The 23,967-nt window shown below is 37.1% G+C and overlaps 1 protein-coding gene across 1 annotated transcript in view; it reads right to left on the reverse strand.

Annotated features, from left to right (window-relative positions):
• COL19A1 (collagen type XIX alpha 1 chain) overlaps window positions 1–23,012 on the reverse strand; it is a 170,385-nt gene extending 147,373 nt beyond the window's left edge. Inside the window, exons 1-3 of the mRNA XM_070954645.1 lie at window positions 22,922–23,012; window positions 8,379–8,453; window positions 7,846–7,945 (exon numbers count right to left, since the gene is read on the reverse strand). Coding sequence (XP_070810746.1) covers window positions 7,846–7,945; window positions 8,379–8,453; window positions 22,922–23,012 — 266 coding nt within the window. The remainder of the gene's footprint in view (window positions 1–7,845; window positions 7,946–8,378; window positions 8,454–22,921) is intronic.
• Window positions 23,013–23,967: the final 955 nt, after the last annotated feature.

The raw sequence follows: 23,967 nt of genomic DNA on the forward strand, positions 1-23,967 counted from the left end.
ACACCAAGAGCGTATGCACCAAGACAAATTCTTTGTGTGTCCACTTGGCCAATAAAGAATTCTATTCTATTGGTATTAAGAAATATATGCTAAATTTCATTGCCTATAGACTAAGAAAACACCAGTGTCTATGGTCGGAAATTTGACCTTTGAATGGCATGCCAAGAGCTACTCTAAAAAGGAAACAAACAAGCCACAACCCCTCATTAATTCATATTTAAATTTAATGATTGAACACCCCACATTATGTACCTGCATTCTGGATGTTAGGGTAAGAAAACACCAACCTTTCTGCTTATTATGGGTTAAATTTATTAAGATAGCAATAGTCTGTCTGCTATTGTAGCTATTGAAGCAAGCAAATTTGTTTGTGATGACTCAGTTTCTGTTGCCTGTATGTGCACATGTGAATAATAATTTAATTTGCAGGTTTGCACAGAGATCCATGATGTAATTTAATTGACATATACACTCACCAGACTAAACATGCATTATGTGCAGATTTAATTTGTTATGGAAAACTGAGGGAGAAAATTGAAATCTGAAAAATAGGAAGCAATCCGTATAAGTACTTAAAATCATTTTGAAATGTCTTTCTCAAAAGCAAAATGAAAGCAAAAATTTAGTACAGACAGATAGGTGGAATTGGAAATCTCTGATAAACAAGTACCTGTAACCCATGAATTTGCAAAATATTTGTAATTCCTTAATGCTGGTGTTATGAAATATGCCTAGGTATCAAGATTTTTAACAAACTGCATCAGATTGTGCAATGAGTACTCTAAAAACCTAATCATATGAGACTGTAAGATTCCGAGTCCATAAAAGATTCAGGAGCTATTTAAGAGTGCAACATGTGACTAATAGGTATAAAAACAGAAATCTCTCACCAATTGCATAGCATTCTAAATTTTCCTATTAGAATACTTCACTGCTTCCAATTATTTATTTTAAAAGTTAACAAACAGTAATATTTTTAAATGCTGGGTCTGATAGCCACTTTAATGTTTAATTTAATGAAAATAAACAAGATGGCACAAATATTTCCATACATATTCAGAACTCATTGCTCTTCTAGCCTTAGGCCTTAATCTATTCATGACATTAGCAATGTGATTAGCAATCAAATTATTTTAAAATAAAGTGGCTAAGAACATTGGGGAAAGAACTTAAGCCTTTGTTCCCAGCAAAATCACTGCCCCACATCTGAGATTAGCTGTAGGGGAAATCAATTTCAATCTTTTTTCACTAAATGCCAAGTATCATAAAGTAGGGGGTTTTCTTTCAGCTTGCTCATAGGAAAGGAAGCCCCAAAATCTCTTTTGCTAATTAATTGCTAATTATATCACTACATTAATATTATGTATAGTTTAACTGTAAATCTTCACTTGGGAGAGTAGATCAGACATTCTTAATTTAACTGCGGAAGAGAGATGGGAACTTAACTGATCACCTTTCAAGTGTGACAAACACTTGATGACAGAATGAAAACAATTTCAAGCAGCAAATCACAGGCCAAAAGCTTTACTAAATGGCCAGATTTTAATGAATTATTTAAGTGTAGGAGTACTTTTGCTAGTACAAGTTCCATGATGATGTGTTGGAGAATTCACAACTTCTGGAGGCAAGCTGTTCCACTGGTTAATTGTTCTGTCAGGAAATTTCTTCTTAGTTCTAAATTGCTTCTCTCCTTAATTAGTTTCAATCCATTGCTTCTAGTCCTGCCCTCAGGTGCTTTGGAGAATAGCTTGACTCCCACTTCTTTGTGGCAACCCCTGAGATATTGGAACACTGCTATCATGTCACCCCAGTCCTTCTTTTCATTAAATTAGACATATTCAATTCCAGCAACCGTTCTTTATAAGTTTTAGCCTCCAGTCCCCTAATCATCTTTGTTGCTCTTCTCTGCACTCTTTCTAAAGCAGGGCTCAGTGGTGGGTTGCCCCCGGTTTGGACCGGTTCGCAAGAACTGGTAGTAAAACCAGCAGGAGGCTCCGCCCAATGACCCAGACGTCATCAAAGTTGATCTGCGGGCGCAATGCGAACCACTAGTAAAGGTAAGTAGAACCCACCCCTGGCAGGTCTTCACACTCATCACAGCATCGTCACGTGATGTATCGGAACTTTTTCCCCCTTTTGTCCCCTTTGCTAAACCAGACAGGGACGTGGCTAGCATGTAATGCATACAGCCTGTGGGCCGCAAGTTTGACACCCCTGTTCTAGAGTCGCAACATCTTTTTTACATCATGGTAACCAAAACTGGATGTAGTATTCCAAGTGCGGCCTTACTAAGGCATTGTAAAGTGGTATTAACACTTCACGTGATCTTTTACCCCAGGATGATCTATCCTCAAATACAGTGGTGTATTTATAGCCACTATAATCACTACAGCTGGTTGTCTTCCTTTTCCTTCCACATTTGCCAATATTATAGATTTTTTATTTAAGAGAGTTTCCCAAAGGTTTCCAAAATATGATAATTTGAGTCTGATCATTTCTGTCTTGATTGAGAACTGTCTTAATTTGCTCCATGATCCATTATGTTTGTTTTCTTGGCTATGCATGGTATTGTCAGAAGTGTTGCCAAAAGGAAAACCATGGCCTGCATAATTCTTCTTTTTATACACATAAACATGTTGTATATCAGTGATGGCTAACCTTTTTACCATCACATGCCAAAGGCGTGGGGAGCGTGGGGGGTTGTGGGCACATGTGCCCACACCCATAATTCTATGCGCCCCACCCCCGCACATACGTGTGCAACCCCCCCCCCCACGCTTCCCTCGCTTTTGGCACGTGATGGCATGGTGGGCCCACATGCCCATTTTTTGCTCTCCCCAGGCTCCAGAGGCTTTCTAGGAGCCTGGGGAGGGTGAAAATGGTCTTCCACATGCCCCTGGAGGCCCTCTGGAGGCAAACGGGCCATTTCCAGCCTCCAGAGGGCCTCCGGGGGGGGGAGGCCATTTTCGCCCTCTCCAGGCTCCTAGAAAGGCTCTGGAGCATGGGGAGAGCAGAAAATGGGCCTTCTAGTCCCACCAGAAGTTGGCAAACAGGACATTTCTGGCTTCTGGAGGGCCTCCGGGGGGGTGGGGAAGGCCGTTTTCACTCTCCCCAGGCTCCTAGAAAGACTCTGGAGCCTGGGGAGAGCAAGAAACGGGCCTTCCCCACTCCCCTGAGGCCCTCCGGAGGCAGGAAACAGCCTGTTTCCCTACTTCCGGTGGGCCCAGAAGGCCCGAAAATCAGCTGGCCAGCACGCGCATGCGCGGCAGAGCTGAGCTCGAATGCCCACCAATATGGCTCCACATGCCACCTGTGGCACATGTGCCATAGGTTCGCTATCACGGTTGTATATCATAAAACCTGTATATAGTTTCTAACCCTTTACTGCTATTTTACCAAATGCTAGTCTATAACAGATTTCTTGACTGCTAGTTCCTTTATTGTTGATAGTAAAACCTACAAGGTAGACACTATCTACTGCTTCACTGTATCTTCACTGTAAATTTTTGAAACTTTACAGAAAAATCTGATTTTTCCCATTTAAGTTGGTATACTATGCTTCATAATCTAGAAGGCTAAATAAATCCCATCAATTAAAAAAGGTACTTTTTTTTTGACAACTAGAGTTGAAAAGACACTGCAGATATAGAGCTGGGACTCAAGATAGGTCCCTTTGAAATGGACTAATTGAAGGGCATCTCTGGACATCCTAAATTAATTTACTCTGGGTATGAGGTCATTCAGATTGTCTTATATTGCTAAATCAATGGAAAAATAATGCAGGGACCAAGGAAATGCAGAATAGTGATTTAAGTTCCCAATTATATGTGATGGGACTCAGGAAAAGTGCTTCTGCTCAATTCTGAAGTGATTTCTCCTTCCCCTCAGTTTTTCCAGTAATAGTCTATTGTAAGTAGTATAGTAGCCTGCCTACTTAGTACAGTCTTTTATTGTTTGTGTAGAATTGGGAGTGGGTTTATAGGGGCATCATCCTCTATTTCTATCAACTGCATTGTACATCTAAATCTGAATCCGTTGTATTGTTTAAGGAAGAGGTTTTACATAACTATATATTTTAGTTTCCAGGTAGAAATAAATCCCAATGTCCTAGGGCCTCATAAATGAGTTTAAAATTAAAGCCATACATGAATTCCTATCGAATTCACTTACAGAACAATATGCAATTGTTCTGTTAAAATTCAATAGTTATTTGCATTCTAGCATCTCAGAAGAAAATGATGTACTGTATATATATAAAAATGTAGGTCCTCTTTTTTTATTCATATTTACTGGTTTTATGCAGAGTAACTGCAAATTGAAGACCGCTTTTGGATTTTAATTTCAGTGTAATGAACATAGTTTAAATTGCTATTAATCTGTACAATGTGGGAATGGGAAATCATAGTGCTGACAAAAGAAATGGTGAAAATTCCTTCTCAACACCACTTGACAGAAAGCATCCAAACGATTATATAAATGCAAACGTTAACATTAAGGAGAGTCACGTCTGTTAGAATATGTGTTAAAACTCTTCTATGCAAATGATCCTCCTCCTGAAAAATATGTACTTTCAGAAATATTTTAAATGGAGTACATAATAAAATATTTTACAATATTAATACAATATTTTATGTCAGAATATGTGTCTTCCACAAGTCTTTAGTTTCTTATTATTTTGAATTTGGACTGCCAAATTTATACCAGTAGTATCTACATGCTAGATACTATAATTATGCTACTTGTAATTATACAACTATTTGTATAATTAGTAGTAGTATAGTATTGAAATTAGTAGTAATAAAATATTACTTATTAAACCCAAAACATATATCAATGCTAGAATCGTTACTGCCTTCCCTATAGTGACTATTATTTGTAAAAGTTAAAGAATGAGAGATAACAAAGTGGTTCATCCAAGTATGAGACTAGGGTACTGACAAAGCAATTTTCTGTGTTGGATGCTCAAATTATGTCTATTTCTTCCTCTCCTAAAATATGCTGCAAAGCTTTCTTCAGTCTGGATGATTCTCATTTGAAACACACTGAGGGGAACACAACCCAGTGAAGAGTAGAAATTCAAACAAACAATCTAATTTATCTGAATATTATTAGCAATAGAAACAATAGGATATATCCCAAATCATGTATCTCTGCAAATGCAAAGATATATTCCTCTAAATAGATTAATCTGAGGCGTTGAATAGATTCATATATCAAATTAAACCATAAGATATTAGTTATTAGGTTTTGGCTTAGTGCGTTCCACATATCCAGCAAACTATAATTTATTCAAAAGCCATGGTTAAACAAGACAATGTGCAAACATGACAGTATGAGACATTTCTACTCATAGAGGAGGAAAACAAATCTTTACTATTTATATCATGCTACGATTTCATTCTCTGTGTCATTCTGGAGAAATTGCGTAAGTCTTGGGAGAAGAGACCAATGTGCCTAACAGAATAAAAACTGATGAAGTCCAATAGACACTATCTGTACCCAGACATACAAAAAGAGACTCTCCTTACAAAAAAGAAGAAGAAGAAGAAGAAGAAGAAGAAGAAGAAGAAGAAGAAGAAGAAGAAGAAGAAGAAGAAGAAGAAGAAGAAGAAGAAGAAGAAGAAGAAGAAGAAGCAGCAACAACTGGAAAAGCACTGAACTGTTTCATTCTAGCTCAGAATTTTTTTTGATAATCTCATTATTGTATCAGAAATAGCCTAAATCAACCTTTAGTGTTGGAAGGCACATCAAAAGTTACAAATCACGGCATTACTTATGTAACTCCCAGTTTTCTCAGCCAGCTGTAGGCTCTGATTCTCCATCTTACATTAATACAGAGGGACTGTCAGCCATCAGAAAAAAAAATTGGGGGACTATAATTCACCTTGTTTGACTGTAAGATACCTAGAGTTGCCTTGGCAAGATGGGCGGCATAATAATTTAATAATAAATAAAATTTTTAAAAAGTAATTTGGAGATGGAGAAATCTTTAAACCATCATACAAGTGGAGTTCTACTTAGTGTTCTCTAGAACTAGTTCTTTGCTTATGCCATCAATTCTATGCTTATGCAATCACAGTAACACACAATGAAGGTATCAGAAATAGCATCGCCTGTTTTTAAAAAATCCACAATCCATCACTTCCTGCCTTATTGTGGGAAAGAATAACTTTTTACAGAAACATCAATAGTTGTAAGTCCCCACTGAAAAATAAAATGGCATCGCACAACAGAATAAGCCTAGCATAGTTTACAGTCACTCATACTATAGCTGAATGAGTGAAATGTAAGGGGATATTTGCCAAGCTACTTGACACTTTCAAGTCAGCTTAATCAGATACCCTTTCATTTCCTGTAGTAGAGAGACCAGTATTATGCTACTCACTATATACCAGAATCTTTTTACATATTCTAAGAGAAGAGATGAACTCTCAAAGTGTGTCATTAGGTTGCACTTCTGTGTCTTTTAAAATCATATAATTTGTGAAGGAAAAGGAGGACCCCCAAAAAGCAATATGCTATAATTCAGCAAGCAAGATAATATTCTCATTGCAGAACTATAAATTCCTAAATGTTTCTTTATAAGCTCACCTTATTAACTGTGTGGTAGAAGTTTATAAGTATACAGAAACATACAAATTTGAAGCTTTCTTCTTCAAAAGCACTGTACACAGATGATGGATTTAAAAATGGTTTAGGGATATAAGTTAATGCACTGTGTGCAGACTGATGTCAATTTCCTTTTAAATTGTCCTTTCATCAAAAGCCACAAATCATATTTTTTGTTTAGGAACATTTATAGAGTAATCAGATCTTTGAGGAGGAAAGAGAACAAATAAACAATAAAAGCTGCAGAGCAGTTGGTGTTGGGTATGCACACATGCTAAACTGTTGGCTTTATCATGTTCATTTATTCATTTGTGAAGTTGTTCATAAAGAATGGAGAAAAATCAAGCAGCTTTACACATTTTTTTCTTTTTGTAAATGTTCTTTTTTCCAATTTATATTGAGTGAGTGTTGGGGAACAATATATACAAACTACAATTTCACTAGCAGCAGAGGAGAAAAGGTAAAATAAGCTGATAGCCACCATGGAAAGTTCTATTCATATGAAAGAATAATCTGTTCAGCTATATGATCTTCTCTCTAGTTTTTTTTAAATAAACATATTAAAGTTTTCCAAGACCTATATTAAAATTGAAATTGAATTAGACTATTTCACACAGCATATAAAAGCTTTTTATTTCACTATTTGTGAACAAAACTGAAAGAACTGTCACACATGACTATCCATAGTTTACAAACAAATAGCTATTTTGGAATTTGCCTGGCTGAAATTCCAACTAAAAACTGCAGAAAAAGCAATTAATCATTGCAGGAGAATGGAAATTCAAGTTGCAGAAAGCATGGAATAAAGAAACTCAAGGAAAAGTAACAATGAATATGAAAAAGAGAATTATGGAAGAATATAAAAGAACATTTCAGGATCATAGTTATCAATGGCATACCTAGAATGTTTGAAGCAGATCATATTTTAATACCCCCCCACCCTTTCCGTTGCTTCTGTGCCATGCCACCCACAGCCAAACAGCTGATTGGAATGCTGGCAGCAGTGATTTGGCTGCACACCACCAACTCTCCAAATACCTCCTCATTATCCACATTACCAGGCACTGCACCGCCTTATTGTCAGCACCTGTGGCAGACGGTTTCTACTAACCCATCCTTTATTTATATACTTTATTTATTTAAGCCGCCTATCTTCTAACCAACTCTGGATAGCTTTCAATCACCCTTGATATTGCCACTGGTAGTTATCCAAGAATAGGGTATTTGATTACTTACTGAGAATCTTTGATAAGAGGTGCATTCCCCAGTTTAAAACATGGTTTTTCAACTCCACATGAAGTCTGCCTCAAAGAGAAGCTTTCTGCTAAATCAAAACCTGAAAGATGTAATCAAGCTGTATCATCAACTGCCCGCTTAATATAATTTATCAAAACAGAGAAAATGGTTGATATAGGCTATCTGAAATCTTGACCACAACAATATCCAAATCTCAGTTTTCATTGTTAATAGTATACTCGTAGGAAATTCTCCTAGTAGTTGACTTGGCAACCTCTGGGGAATGTACTTGTCATTTCCTTTTGCATATGAATGAGCTTGAAATGCTGCTTTCATTCTTTCATAGTAATTAAAGCGAAGATGAATTAAAAATAAGAAAGTTGATTCTAAACTTATTTGCAACACTCCAGATAAAATGTTCTCCTTTCATTAAAACACATTTTCAAAGATTAAAGGCAAAATTTATTATTAAAATCAAGGTATGCATTGTAATAATGTTGGATAGTATCTTATTTAATATAAAGAAAACTTACCTGGAACCCTTAAGTTTTCTTTGCATAGATGGGTGAAGTGATGTCCTTCTGCTTTCAATATTGGACACTCAGTAGCTAAGAAAAAAGAATATAAAATATTCTAAACTTTAAAAGAAAACTGAAACAGTAGATTCCACTGTCTGCTGCAAAAAGCCTTGGTAGTACAGTGGTCTAAGGCACCCTGTTATTAAGCTGGTTATTAAGACCAGCTGCCTGCAATTACTGCAGGTTCGAATCTCGCCAAGGCTCAAGGTTGACTCAGCCTTCCATCCTTTCTAAGGTAGGTAAATTGAGGACCCAGTTGTGGGGACAATAAGCTGACTTTGTATAAATATACAAAAGAATGAAGGCTATTGCTTAGCGCATTGTAAGCCACCCTGAGTCTCCGGAGAAGGGCGGCATATAAATCAAATAAAAAAAAAAAAATCTAACTTTAATATAAGAAATTATCAGTGGTGTGCAAACTGAAGATACTTGGACTTCCAACCAGCTTCAACAGCTTCTCCAACAATCCTTGTAATTTCTTTGCAGTTGGTATGGTGTATAGAAAAATTTCAAAATAAGCATTAAATGTCCAACTAAATAACAGCATTGAGCCAATTGTGACTGATCTTGAAAAAGCTGAATCAGATCTACAAGTAGTCCTCAGCTATGACTACAATGGAACCTAGATTTTTGGTCATAAATCACTGTGATTTTAAATTGAGGCACCAAGTGACCAGACTCAATTTTACAACCATTTTTATGATGTGATAAAGTCAATTACCACAGTCATTAAGCAAACTACGTGGTCATTAAATGAACCCAGCATATACAATGGGCACTTTTTTCCATTTTCTGCCAGAAAATGGCAAAAAACTCACAAAATTGTGGATACATGCCTGTGGGTTGCTGCAACCAATTGTAATTGCGATCTGGTTCCCAAGCACCCAAAATATAATCACATGTCCCCAGATGTATGTGTTTGTGTCTGAGGCAACATTTCTGCCATCCAAATCTGTAATCTGTACTCACTGCAGCCCACTAAAACAAAAATAAGTGAAGCTCTGATTGCCCATTCCAAAACATTATTAAAGTGCAAGCTTGCTATTTTTTTTTAAATACTAGTAATATCAACATAGAATATGTGGCACTTTACACTGCCCTGAAGTGTTTATTCTACAGCATTTGAAGCTGAAGAGCATGATGATGAAAGAAGTAAATGAGATTCAATTTATATAATTCATTTTAATATACACTTGAAAAAAGCCTGATTTAGGGGAAAGATGGAAAGGGTCTCAAAATGGCGGACGCCATTTCTACGGTTTCATTATCTCGGAGGGCATTATCAGTACTCAGCCTTACCATTTGGCCTTTCTTCCGCCCCTAGGGTCTTTACCAAAATTATGGCGGCTCTTGTCGCCTACATCCGATCTTTCCCCATTAGAATTCAATTTTATTTAGATGATATTCTTATCCAATCCTTCTCCATCCATGAGGCACACCGAGATTTGTTTACCACCATCCATGTGCTACAGAGTCACGTTTTTTCCATAAATTGGGGCAAAAGTCACCTATCTCCCTCCACCAACCTCCAACACTTGGGAGCAGTCATTGATACTGTAGCCTCTACAGTTTTGCTCTTGCTGGACCGCCAATCTAGTCTGTGCTCCCTTGCTCAACGATGCGTCACGAACCATTCTTCCTCAGTCCTAGAGCTTTCCCGCCTCCTAGGCAAGATGGTCTCAACCTTTGGCATTGTCCCTTGGTCTCGCCTCCACAGCAGGGACTTGCAATGGTTCCTCCTACCCCATCAGAAGGCTCATTGCAGCAGGGACCTGCTCAGGGTGCCCTACCCCCTGAGGTGATCGCCTCCCTCCAGCGATCTGGACCTCTTCAGCGATCTCAATGGCCAGCCCCTTCCGAGACCCAACGCAACTGCTGCTCACCATGGACGCCAGCCTCTCGGGCTGGGGGGGGGGCTCATTTAGAACATCATCTAGTGCAAGGTCAGTGGTCGCCCGCGGAGCAACGGCTCAATATCAACCTCTTGGAGTTGAGGGCCATTTGCCTAGCTCTACTCCATTTCCAAGATAGAGTAGAGGCCCACGACATTCTTGTCCTCACGGACAACGTGATGGCTAAAGCCCACATCAACAAGATGGGGGGCACCCATTCGAGGGACCTCGTGCGGGAAGCTTTACTCCTCGGTTTCTGGGCCAAAGCTCATCTCAGATCTTCATGCAGACCATATTTCGGGAGTGGAGAACTCACAGGCGGATGCTCTCAGTCGCCATCAATTGGACCACGCAGAATGGAGCCTTCCTGCCCATCTTTTCCTAGAAATAACATCACGCTTCGGCCGTCCCTCAGTAGACCTCTTTGCATCAGCCACCAACCATCAGGTGCCGAGGTATTTTTCCAGATCCCGGGATCCCAGGGCGGAGGCCAGCGACGCTCTCCGCAGTCCTTGGCTTTTGGGACTCCTATATGCTTTCCCTCCCTTTCCCTTAATTTCCAGGGTCCTCAGGAAGTTCCTAGAGGAGAAGGCCAAACTCATTCTCTTGGCTCCTCGTGGCCCAGGAGGCATTGGTACGTGGACTTGGTGTCCCTTTCTGTGGCGAGGCCCTGGAACATCCCCGACAATCTGATCGCTCTCATGCAGGGGGTTCTGAGTCACCTGGATCCCACTTGGTACCATTTGACCGCCTGGAGATTGACCAGCGCCTCCTAATGGCGGCTCATGTTCCAGCTCAGGTCATTTCAACCATCCAAGCTTCTCGTCGAGCATCTACTAATCGTATCTACAATGCTACCTGGGTCTCTTTTGTGTCCTGGTGCCAAAGGTCAGCGGTACAGCCCCTGTCAGCTTCTATCATGCGCATCTTGCGATTTCTCCAGGATGGTTTCAATTCAAGATTGGCTTCCAACACCCTTCACTGCCAAGTGGCCACCATTTCCTCGGTCTTGAATTGTGGCTCTTCCACGACGATCTCCAAGCATTCCATCATCTGCCACTTCCTGCATGGTGCCTCTACGGCCTTCTACTGTTCACTGTTTCCCAACATGGGATCTCAACAAGGTTCTTTCAGCCCTGATGTCCTCTCCCTTTGAACCTCTTCGCCTTGTGTCATTTTGTTTCCTTTCCTTTAAAGTGGCCTTCCTAATCGCCATCACCTCAGCTTGCCACATTTCGGAGCTGGCTGTCCTGTCGACACGCCACAACCTGTGCATTTTCCATTCAGACAGGGTCGTTCTCCGGTTGGACCCTACCTTCGTCCCAAAGGTTAATTCTCTCTTCCACCACGCTCAGGAGCTGGTCCTCCCTAACTTTTGTCTCAATCCGGTTCACTGTTTGGAATGCTCCTGGCATACTCTAGACGTACGATGAGACCTCAAAATCTACATCAACCCCATCTCCTCCTTCCGTAAGACGGAAGCCTTTCATTCCAACCAACATCTATCAGCGTTAAGGCCACGGGGCCTATGCTGGGCAGATGGATCAGGGCCACTATCACCATGGCTTATCAACGACAGTCGTTGTCAGTTCCCCACAACATTATTGCACACTCCACCAGAAGCGTGGCTACTTCGGCTGCCTGGTCTACCCAGGCCTCGTTAGAGGAAGTTTGTAGGGCTGCCACCTGGACCAGCCTAATGCCGTTTATCCATCACTACAAGATGGACTCCTTTGCCTTGGCAGATGCGGCCTTTGGACGTCGAGTTCTCCAGGCCGTCCACACTGTCTAGGGAAGCAGGGCCTGGTTTTCTTCCCTCCCTGTGGACATTCAGCTTTGGTATGTCCCATGCCTGACTGCCATTTCCTTCCGAGGTGGAGAATGGACATTGGTCTTACCTGATACATCCTTTCTCTATAAGGAGGAAACGGAAGTCAGCCCCACCCTTCTCAGGAGGCCCTGCCTATTGGAGGGGTGGGTGGATTTTTAATTATCTCTCATTGCAGGAAGACACGTCAATCTGCGTCAGCGCCCTCGCCGAAACACTGAAGAAGGCCAAGAGGGCAGAGCAATTAAATTAGCAGACTCAGTTCTATGCAGTACAGACGGAGTTAACCCATGGCTGACTGCCGTTTCCTCCTCATAGAGAAAGGACGTATCAGGTAAGACCAACGTCCATTTGCTTTGAACATACCCTCACAGATACACATGGCTTAATAAAAAGATAGATAAAATACCATACTTTATTACACAGGAGAAAAGTAAGATGATTCTTACACTGGCAAAGGGATTGGGAAAAATTCCAGAAGCCCTGCTCTGGATGCTTTGCCTACCTTGTTTCTTCTACCAGCCAACAACTAAATTGTGTACCTCCTAAGGTCACAATATTCAACAAACATTGGGAGATTTTTGGCTCCTATTGACTGTGTTTTTGATTGCTATTTTTTATAAATTTACAAAAATCCTTTTCTGCATAATTTTAAATTGCCTAAGCACACAGAAACCAACAGCAATAATAATGTAATGTGATTCAATTATCTCTAATTAAAGGAAGCATGCAGAATGCTTTGTAACCCCAAATAATTAAGGGTTGAATTACAGTTGTACAAATAACTTCAGTGGATAGAAATGACTGTATTTATCTGAAAAGAAGACAACTTTGAATTAAAGTGTCATCCTTGGAAAATTAGGGGGAAAACCCTAATCTTTTATTTTAGGATAATAATTGATTCCTCCCATTTTAAATATAAATCATTTAGAACCAAAACTTTGGGTTTTTTCAGGTAAATGCAGTAAATAATATTATAACTTCTATGTTGAAATCACAAGAACTAAAACCTATTGAATTTGGAGTGGATTGTAATCAATATTTAAAGTAATATTCAATTTACTTTATTATGCTTTTACTAAAATAAGATAAACTACATATTTAAAAAAAAATGATACATGCTACATTTATGTAAGAGGAATAAATCTTATAATTGCATTATCAAGGCCAGGACCAACTATTATTTATCAGGAAGAGTACAAGGTTTGTCATAATGCTGAATTAATATTACAGTGGTATTTTGGTATTCAACTGCTTTGAAACTCATTGAATTTGGTACTCAATACCTTTTGACACAGTACATTTTGTTTCGGTACTCATCATTTGTTTGGTGCTCAACACGCAAGTTAGAACTTGGCTGCCTTGTGATTCACTACATTATTCCTTATGGGAAAAATTTGTTTGATACTCATTGCACCTCCCAGAACTGATTAATGATGAGTATTAAGGTACCACTGTATAATAAAACAGCAATACAGTTTTATTATTATAGGGATTGATGTAAACATAATTCCAATATAATCAACACTTGGAATTTTCAAACACAATTTGTTTAATAATTAAGTGCAATATAATATACAACTTGATTTCCAAAATCATACTGTAATAAAAATGTCATTGCCCATGGTCCAATATTATTAACAACCATGCGCTCCAAACTTAGGCAATGGCACCTGGAAAATTGTCCTAATTTTTTAAGGACTTAGATTTTAATCTTGTACTTATTTAAGAGAAAAAGTACCATTAAACAGTCTGATTTGTTCAAATATGCACAAATATATACAATCTTTTACTTTCAATTTCCCTGTTAAGTTTCATGTCACAGTTCATCACTAAACCTAATTTCTCTGCCCCAGCCTTTCTCATCTGGGGATCCATAAGAGATCATAATTGAAAATAAAACACCACCTTTATTTTTTTAATTCTACCTGCCACACACTGGCTGCCATCCTGTCAGATTCCAACCTGACTTTCCCTAACCTATTAATTTCTCAGAGTTTTTTCTCTATGATAATTTTTTAAAATACTGAGATGTTATTAAATGTGGGGGCTCAAGTCAAATTAAAGCAAGATGCAGAATGTCACTATTTGTCATTATAAAACCTATATATGTACAGAATTTGAAAAATAAAAGAATTGCTAAATAAATATAACACGTTCACATCAAATGGTTTACAGAAACATGTACAGAGGGATGTTGCAGAAAAAATAAGAAATTAGCTAGTGTACTATTTGCCATTTCTATTCTATTGCTGTTGTGTTCACAGAAGGGTTATGGATGCAATAACCAAAAGCCATTACCTCTGCAACTATCCATGTTCATTACTCACCAAACAGTTTCCAATGGCTCTGTAAAGTTCTGCCTTTTTGATAAAGACAGGGCTATAATTAAATTTGTGTCTGTTCATATCCTTTGCTCTCTGCTTTTGCCTGCCTTGCATTCAGTTTGTCAGTTAACAGTTTTTAATATTTGATGTTTAATAAATCAACAAAGCAATGTTTTTGCCAGCTATACTGAGTGACATGTGTGCTTGCTCTGATCTGGGCACAGGGACTGACTGGGAGGGTACTGAGAACAAACTGGAATAACTAAACTGATAGTTTTCCAACGCAAATGGCATAGACCAGAAATGTTCTACTACTGCAATACTAATTAAAGCAGTGACCATGTGTTAATTATTAGAGTTCAGCTCTAGCCTTCTCATGTAGTGGTGACTAAATCTGTGCTGAATTTAAAATGGGAAGTTCCTAACAGCAAGGGATTTCCAAACAAGCATTGGGTTAAAAAGAAAAGACAAACTGGTGGTCTGGGAATGCTTTTAAGAAATACAAAATACTCAGAATTAAAAATTGCATGGACTATTTACATGGAGCATTACATTTACATGTAGTTTAAAATTACATGAGCTATTTTAAATGCTCCAGTTCATTATTTATTGTTGCATTTATATGAACTGAATGTTTTCTCTCTGTAGTGCGGGTAATTCTATTCACTTTATTTAAATATATACAAGAGCATCTTATAACAATAATATCACACTAGATCTGAAATCTACATTGGTGAGGACAGGAGACCTCTAGGTGGCACCTTACTTCATTCTCTTCTAATAATATTGCCTAGCAGCGTCCTCCCCATTTAGGATCTAACCATATTGGTCACAGATACCAACTTGCCTGCAGCAGGAGATAAAACAAAGCACACCTGAATTCACCTGTCTCACCCAGAGAGAACAAGAAGTGGCATATGAGATTGTTGGCATTCCATTCATTAAATTCAGTCTTACAAGCAAATTATTTAAACTTAAAATTGACAGGCTATTCAGTTATATTTATGTAGCAATCAATACTGACTGTGAACCATAAATAGGGTATGAGTTGCAACTGAAAGTCCTGAGAACATTAACTTTTCAACGACATTCAGTGTGTAGTATAAGTCAATGTCTTCCCAAACCCCCTGAGTAATTCCAAATGTAAATGGTAGCAGAGTCATGAATAATCCTAATGAATTAACTTGAGGAATGATTCATTGGTGCTATTTTAAGAATGCCAATAGTTTTCAATAATTCAGGGAAATTAAAATAATATAGTATTGTGCCATTTTATCTATATATTGCAAAAAATATTATAATGAGTCAAAATATTACAGTATGGGATATTTTTAAATAAGCAACATTCCTTTTTGCCTGTTGTCTATATTAACAGTCCATTTATTTCTTCATGTCTGTCTTCTTTTTTTTTTTGTCCAGGATGGTCAGGTTTTAAATTTCGCATGTATGAGAGGGAGTTTTGACAGTTGCAGCTTGCCATTTAAAGTAAGTAGCTGTATCTGCTATACTTCTATCATTTTATTTTTATCTTGCAAACTTCTATGCTGTTTCAATCTTAAGACTCTGGATGGTTTACAAATAAAAATAGAACCATAAAACTCTAAAACACAGAAGCAATAATCAAAATTAAAAAATATATACAATAAGTAGACAGAACCAGTGATGGATCTTCAGGGCAAGGGATCAAAATCTACAGAATCTACAGATTTGTGGATTTTCACAAATCATGCAGATTTTGAACCCATTGAGAACTCCAATGCAGAACTAGTAGAACATAGCAGTAGAGCCTCCAGCTCCACCATAAATTACCCAAAAGCCCAGTGAAAGGATTGTTTTCACTTTCCATCCAGAATGCTAGCAGGAAGGAAGCCATCATTACTTTGGAAAGCACACTTGCTATCAAGTAAAAAGAGTGTTTTCTGGTCCCTGCTCTTTTAGTTTCATGGAAACTGGATTAGAAATATTCAGCATGCATTCACAAACAACAGATTCTATAAATCGTAGAACATGTAGCTCGAAAGGCAATCAGGGCTCCCACAAAATACTTTATAGATAATAATCAATATTCTGAACAGTAGGAATCTACAAGCAAACAGGACAGTAACATCAAAAGAAGTGTTACTCTGCTTAAACAATTAATAGATTTCACACATAAGCTGCTACATTTTATAATAAACAGGTTTTGGGATAACCTTTCAAAGCAGCCCAAGTAGAGCATGTTGCAGTCCTAATACACATTAAAATTCACACCTATACAATTTTCATCTACATCTCATATATTACTTATATGAGCAATACCATGTAGCAGAAACCCAGGACATACTTCCTTCAATATTGTCAACTTTTAATTTGTAAAGCCTGAATCAAATTAATCATTGCAGAATGAAATGTATTGATGTGAGAAAAATTGTTGTACATATATTGATTCAGAGAAAGTGTATCATAAAGAGAATAATATGCAATGTTTTGAATGAATGTGGAGAAGGTTGGTTGCTGCATGCAATAAAAGTGGTATATCTTGGAATACATGTGTATAAATGTGTGAGGACAAATGAAATGCTTAACCAATGGCACAACATGGAGCAGAGAACAAAATGGGAATGTATGATGTTCCCTTGATTTTTTAACATATTTATGATAAATACATAAGGAATGCCGATTGTAATATATGTTTATTGGAATGTGACTGTACATATTTTTTGATGGTTGATTCCATGTTTTTGGCTGAGATGTTAAATGATTTTCAGTGACTGTAAGATTCAACAAGGAATATAGGTCTATATCAAATGCCAAGGTGGATGAGTTTAATGGAAAATGGAGTAAACAACTTGCTGGTCATCATATAATTGGAGAAAACCTAGATCAAAAAAATGGGTTAGTAAACATGAGAATGTTTACTAAATGTGAGGCAATGCAGACATTTTAAGATGTGCAAATGCTGGTGGACCGATAGTAGTTAGAATGTGCTGTAGTGTGTGAGGAATGCTGCAATAAGTGAAAATGGCTGAGCATTTGTTCCTGCCTGTTTCATGGAATGAGAGGTGAATATGCTAGGTGAAAAATAAAAGGAAGTTGAATACAGTGGGAATGTGATATTTAAATGTGTATGTTAAAAGGTAAAAACAATGGTAAATAAATGTGAATTGGATACAAATGTGATTCATCAATACATAAAAGTGGTTTGTATTAGAGAATGAATAAAGTTTGAACTACAAAATAAATATATGAAGGACGAATGAATGGAAAGAAAGAAAGAGAAAGGAAGCCAAGAAATCTGTAGATGAGTGGAGTTAATGAGATCTTAAAAAGAAGAGAGCTGAAAAGTTTAAAGAGTAAAAGGCAACATAAGAATCTATGTATGGAGATTATGGAAGCAAGGAGGGTTTGCCAAAGAAAGAAATATGGAGTTAAGTAATAGTGCTGATATAAACAAGGTGCACCCAAATATAACCCAGGTTATATTTTCCTATGCTGACTCTGTAAACCACTTAGAGAGGGTTGTAAAGCACTGTGAAGCCATATATAAGTCTAAGTGCTATTGCTATTGCTATTGCTATTATGCCTTTAATTTCTTTCTTTCATTGTTTTTTTTCTGCAGTTTGTGTAAGGTGACTTATCCTGAAAGGAAATAATTTGTATCTTTATATGCATGTAACCAATTATAGTTAACCAAGGCTAATAACACCATTTGCAAATGGTTACTTAGATGTAGTCCTGTTATTTTCAGCGAGAATTACTCCTGTGTGAATATGCATTTGACTCTTTGTATATGTGCCATAATAAATACTAAGTTTGATTTATGATACTGTTTTGAGGGCATATATAAACCAATTTTCTTAAGACTTAGACTTTTAAAATGACTTATGATAATTACTAAGCAGCTATGCAATCTTTTTAACAATCTACAAAGTAACCTCCAATCCATTGGGTCATCATTTGAGACAAACTGTACTTCCTTACCTAAACAGGTAGGTTAAGAATGAGCACGGGCAGGCAAAAAAGCAATGGGACCAGGAGTGTCTTCTGACTTCCCCATTGACTTTCCTAGTAGAAAGCTGGCAGGGAGCTTTGGAAAGGACAATCACATGTGGCAGCCTGGTGGCACTAAATGGGTCACAACTTTGCCAAATTTCAATCCCACAGGAGTCATAGATCCCAAATTTTGGACATATTCCATAAATTAGCACAGTTGAAGTACTTCAGTTCAAAAATTGTTGCCCTATGAGACACTATCCAACTGAAGGTTGCAAACAATGAGACATGGGAGTGTCAATAGTATATAGATTATAAGAAAGTTAGGATATATGATAATCTTTGTGAATTCAAAATAAATGATTAAATCTAAATTTAAACACAGGGATTAAAATAATTGCAAGAAGCATGTAAGCTGTTGATAACATGAACCTCAATACGGTAGGCCAATCCTTTCTTTTAGTTTTGTTATACTTTATTTTTAGCAGTAATCACTTTTCCCAAATAAGTAGTTGCTATACCAGTGGTTCTGCATCAGTGAAAATAAAGGGAAAATTGCTGTGAGCCAAAAAGCTATTAGCATACCCTAAAAGAAGCTACTGCAAGCCTCATCTGCTATTTCACAATAGCTTCCTTTTTTCCTGCCATGCCGTTTCCTTAATTAATACAATATTAGCTAATTAAATGAAACCATTGCCCAGACTCATCCAGGATACTAAGTAGGAGAGGAACCTTCCTCTTTTATTCATAATAGTACACACATGTTATCTCTCCCATTTTTTTACACAAGTAATTGCCACCATATTCAAAATCCCATTTTAATAATCAAGGTTAATTGGGATCTGTCTCTGAAGGTCCATGTGTTCTTAGAGTCATTTCAACGTGCTTTAGCCACCGTAAGCTATTTGTAAGTATCTCAATCCAAACCAATCTTAGACCCCTAACATACAAAACTTTGCTAAAACAGATCATCTAAGCTTGGAGGGAGCAGTGGGGAAGGGTTAACAGTAGTAAGAAGAAAACAAATCCAAGGCTGAGCATGGCTTAGAAAGTTGAGGCATAAAACTTGGTTAGAAATTTCACAGTCCTTTGAGATGCACACCTCAACCTTTTCTTTTTATATTCATGACTTTGACTTTGCTCACTGTTTTATGCTGAACTAAGGAAAATGCTTTTCCATGCAGCATCCCCTGATGTCTGTCTCTAAAATGTTCAGAAGTAAGACATATGTTACAAAGAATTGTAGAAACTCAAGGATGTCAGTTTTATTTTTATTTTTAATATACTTTATTAAGCTTTTATTACATTAAAAACATAAACAATTATTTCACTCAACAACAGCTATTTGTGGTGTTTTTCTTGTGACGATAATTCATGCATTATTTAGACAAATTAAATTGTGCATATTTACATTCTTATTTTATCTATTACTTATACTTAATAACTATCTATCTTTAATCTATCCCCGTTCTATCCAGTTATGCCACTGTTCCCAAGCATTGTAAAATATCGATGCCTCTTTATCTTTTAGACTTAGCATTAATTTGTCCATTTCTGTGCAATTCATGACCTTTTGTATAACCAGTTTCTCTGCAGGTGTGTATGGCTGTTTCCAACATTGAGCATAGGCAATCCTGGCAGCGGTTGCTAAAAATTAAAGATTGGCTACAGGAAATTACTAATGAACAGTCAGTTTTATTTTAATTGTAAGACTTTTTTTTCCTGGTAAATGGTGACTTTTACCAATGGCAAAATCTCATTTTCTAATGCATGTTTTTGGGGTGGTATTTTCAATTGTATATTCAGCTTTTCAATTAAAGATAAAGTTTGTAATCTCACACCTTCAGCAGGCAAGAAAAGGATAAGGGATATCCAATAGTTTACCTTTCCTTTTTTCAGGAACTGACATCAGCAAGTCTTAGGAAGTCTTTGCTGTCTTAATAGTTTGAGAAAGAATCTGAACTGCAAGATTTGCTAACCCACAGTTCTTACTGTGCTTCAGCACATTATTGATCATCTAATACTGATTGATATTCCACAACTCCCTGATGAACAATCCTCAGGTGGGCTCTTGGTGATCTTAAATTAGTATTTTGATATTTTAGATTTGTATTTTGAATAGGTATAGTATACCGTATTTTTCAGAGTATAAGACACACCTTTCCCCCCCAAAAAAGAGGGTGAAAATCTGGGTGTGTTTTATACTCTGAATGTAGCCCCGCCCAGGCTCCCAAACGGAGATTTCAGAGGCTGACAGAAGCCTCTGAAAGAAGCTTCAGAAAAAAAGCCTCAGGAAGGCTTTTATCTAAAATAATATGGCAAGCAACAAAAGAAGAATCAGTAAACGTTCTAACCAAACTATGCCAACAAATCTGGGGAATGACACAATAACCAAGAGATTGGAAGAGGTTAATCTACATACCAATACTAAAGAAAGGGGATTGAATAGAGTACAGATAGTCTTTCAGAAGAAAAGCCTCTGAAAGAAGCTTAAAAAAAAAAAGCCTCCAAACAGGGCTTCAGAAAAAAAGCCTTTTTTTCTGAAGCTCTGTTTCGGAGGCTTTCAGAGGCAGAAAAAAAGTTTTTTTCTGAAACAGAGTTTCAGAAGTTTGAGGCAGAAAAAAAAAGCAAGGCACAGAGCTCACAACTAACAAATCTGTTGCTAAAATTCACCACTGGGAACAGCTGATTGGGGGTATTCCAGGAGGCCGATCTACCCACCAATCAGCTTTTTTCTTATTTTCCTCCCCAAAAACTAAGGTGCGTCTTATATTCCGATGCGTTTTATATTCCAAAAAATACAGTATATAATATAAAGTCAGTAGCATTTAATTTCTATTCTCAAAAACTCATAATAAGTAAATTCATGATAACCTTTCCACTGACTTCTATTAAACCAATCAATATTGTATAACCTGTTATAGTAATAGCAATAGCACTTACACTTATATACTACTCCACATTGCTTTTACAACACTCTCTGGGCAGTTTACAATGTCAGCATATTGTGCCCAACAATCTGGGTCCTCCTCATTTTATTGATTTTGGAAGGATAGAAGGCTGAGTCAACTTTGAGCCAGTCAGGATCAAACTGCTGACAATGAGCAGAGTTAGCCTGCAGTACTGCTAACCCTAACCCTAACCCTAACCCTAACCCTAACCCTAACCCTAACCCTAACCCTAACCCTAACCATTGTGCCACCACACATAAGTGATATTCCACAGCATATTCCACCTTACACTATAATGATCCCTAGAAACTCTAAAGGGTTTTTTAAAGAGGCCAATACCTTTTTTATTTACATAGTTTATTTCTTTACTGGTACTTTTAGGCAACCCAGTAACAGAACCTGTGGTGGGACGAATGGTAAGTGGCTCAAAATACTGTATGGAGGAGGAGAGATGAAGGAGAGATGTATAAAGGCAGTCCTTTTAGAATAAATATCAAATCTTTATTACCATTATAGACCAGTATAAGGAGGGTGAGATACAAAAAAATTAAAAAGCATAAAAGTATATTAAAGTCTAATTTTTTTAAAAGCTAAAATATTGAAAGCATATAAAAACAAAAGACAAAAAAGAACATAAAGGGAGGATAGGAATATTAAATGGATATAGGGAAACACGAAAGTTAGTACAGTACATGGCAAACTAAATTTATCACAGTACAGAGCACTTTCAAATAATGAACTATAAGTTAAAAGGGAATAAAAAAAAAAGAAATAGCAAAGTGTGGAATGAATTCTACTTGTCTTGCATTTTTAAACATTCAAATATTTTCTTTTTCATTTTAGATAGCTTATAATTTCCAGGGCATTATTTATCCCAATTGTCAGACACATAGGAGCATTCTGCTTCTGGGGAAAATTTTAAGAATTGCACAATTGCTTCTTTCAAGGTCAGCCTTCACTTCAGCTGAATTTACTTTCATGTAAGTGAATTATCACAGCTAAAAGATATATTGGTCCTATTAAAACCAATTGGTTTGATAGTATGTAGTAAATGCTGTTCTGATTGTGGCACAGAGTATGTACAACTAATGGAAGAAGACTCACTTATGAGTCTGCTCAGTTTCCAAGCCCAGGATTGGGTTCTTTTTGGAATTGTAACTTAAGAAAATGAGGAAGTATCAATAACAGCACAACATAACTGTAAATGAGGATATGCACGTTCTAAATGTAGGCTCCTGTGAGTGATGGAAATATTGCTGGTGGATATCTTAGGTGAAAATATATTTCAATGTAATTACATATTCCCTAGATCAGAAATACTGTTTAGCTCACAAAACTCCACCTAACTCTTAAACATATTTGTCACAGTTTAAGTAAACTATAATTCTCCACATAGTATAGCTACATTAGGACTTGAGGGTTTACATAAACATACTCTGTATTTTCCATATAATTGTAACTATCCAACAGGATAAATATCCCAACAAACTTTCTGAATCCCATTAAAAGAAGGAAAATAAGGAAATACCTGGCTTGTCAGTGACTATGGTAGAATGAGACATAGGAAAGAAGAGAACTGCAAACCAAAGCCATCCTATGCAAGATCCAATAGCCTTCATCTCCTCTTGGACACATGTGAACAAATGACCAGAAATCTGAAAAGAAAACCAAACATGATTACAGACTCTCTAACCATGCATATCTGGACATCTGTTATGGATACATAGCTGAATCATATACAACATCAACGGTATAATTATGAATAGCCAAAGGGTTAGGAGTTTCCCTACTTTTTGAGTTATTATCTCATAGCTACTGGTTTTAGGAAGAGAGGAAAGATGATTGGACTAAAATGGGGAACAAATAAGAAGTGTGGATTTTTCAGCTATCTTTTCTGCTGCATGGCCTGCCCAAATGAAATTAATGAGGCAGACAGTGCTGACCATGATTTCAGCTTGATAGTCTATTATTAAATGGAGCATGGTAAAAAGAATAGCTTACTTGGTAACATCCATTCAACCAAACAAGTAAAATTAGTGCCGAATGTTTTCTTTTTTCTTTTCTTTTTTCTTTTTATAAATTAGGTGTTATTAAATTTTTCTAAAGCTAAAGATGTTTTTCTAAAAAAACATCTCAATCAAGGAACTTCTTCCTGTACCCACCCATCTTCATAATTTAAGATACACTGTAGTGAGTGATATAAAACCAGAATAATTATGAACAATCGGAATAAGCTTTTCACACGCACATTTATACAGGCTTTACTCATAAACACATCCAGCAACATATCCTAGAGAAAGAAAAGGTGTGTGTGAGCAATTACAAGATAGAATTCCCTGCTATGTACTAATTATCATAAAGATCTAAAAATGGAGATGAAATGTTTGTATATTAGCCAAGAACATCTTGATGATCAAAAATGTATCTTTTTTCTTAATTGCTAGAGCTAATCCTCAATCATTTTTCTGTGTGTGGAGGAATGGACAATCTCCAGTTTTTGAAAATTATGTTTTTGACTGTAACAGCTGTTCAGAAATCATTTGTTCTCAGCTTTGTAATTACATTATTTAGTTT

This window comes from Pituophis catenifer, unplaced genomic scaffold (genome assembly GCF_029215685.1).
Source record: "Pituophis catenifer annectens isolate HBS135680 unplaced genomic scaffold, rPitCat1.0.hap2 SCAF_1, whole genome shotgun sequence".
Classification (NCBI taxonomy): domain Eukaryota; kingdom Metazoa; phylum Chordata; class Lepidosauria; order Squamata; family Colubridae; genus Pituophis; species Pituophis catenifer.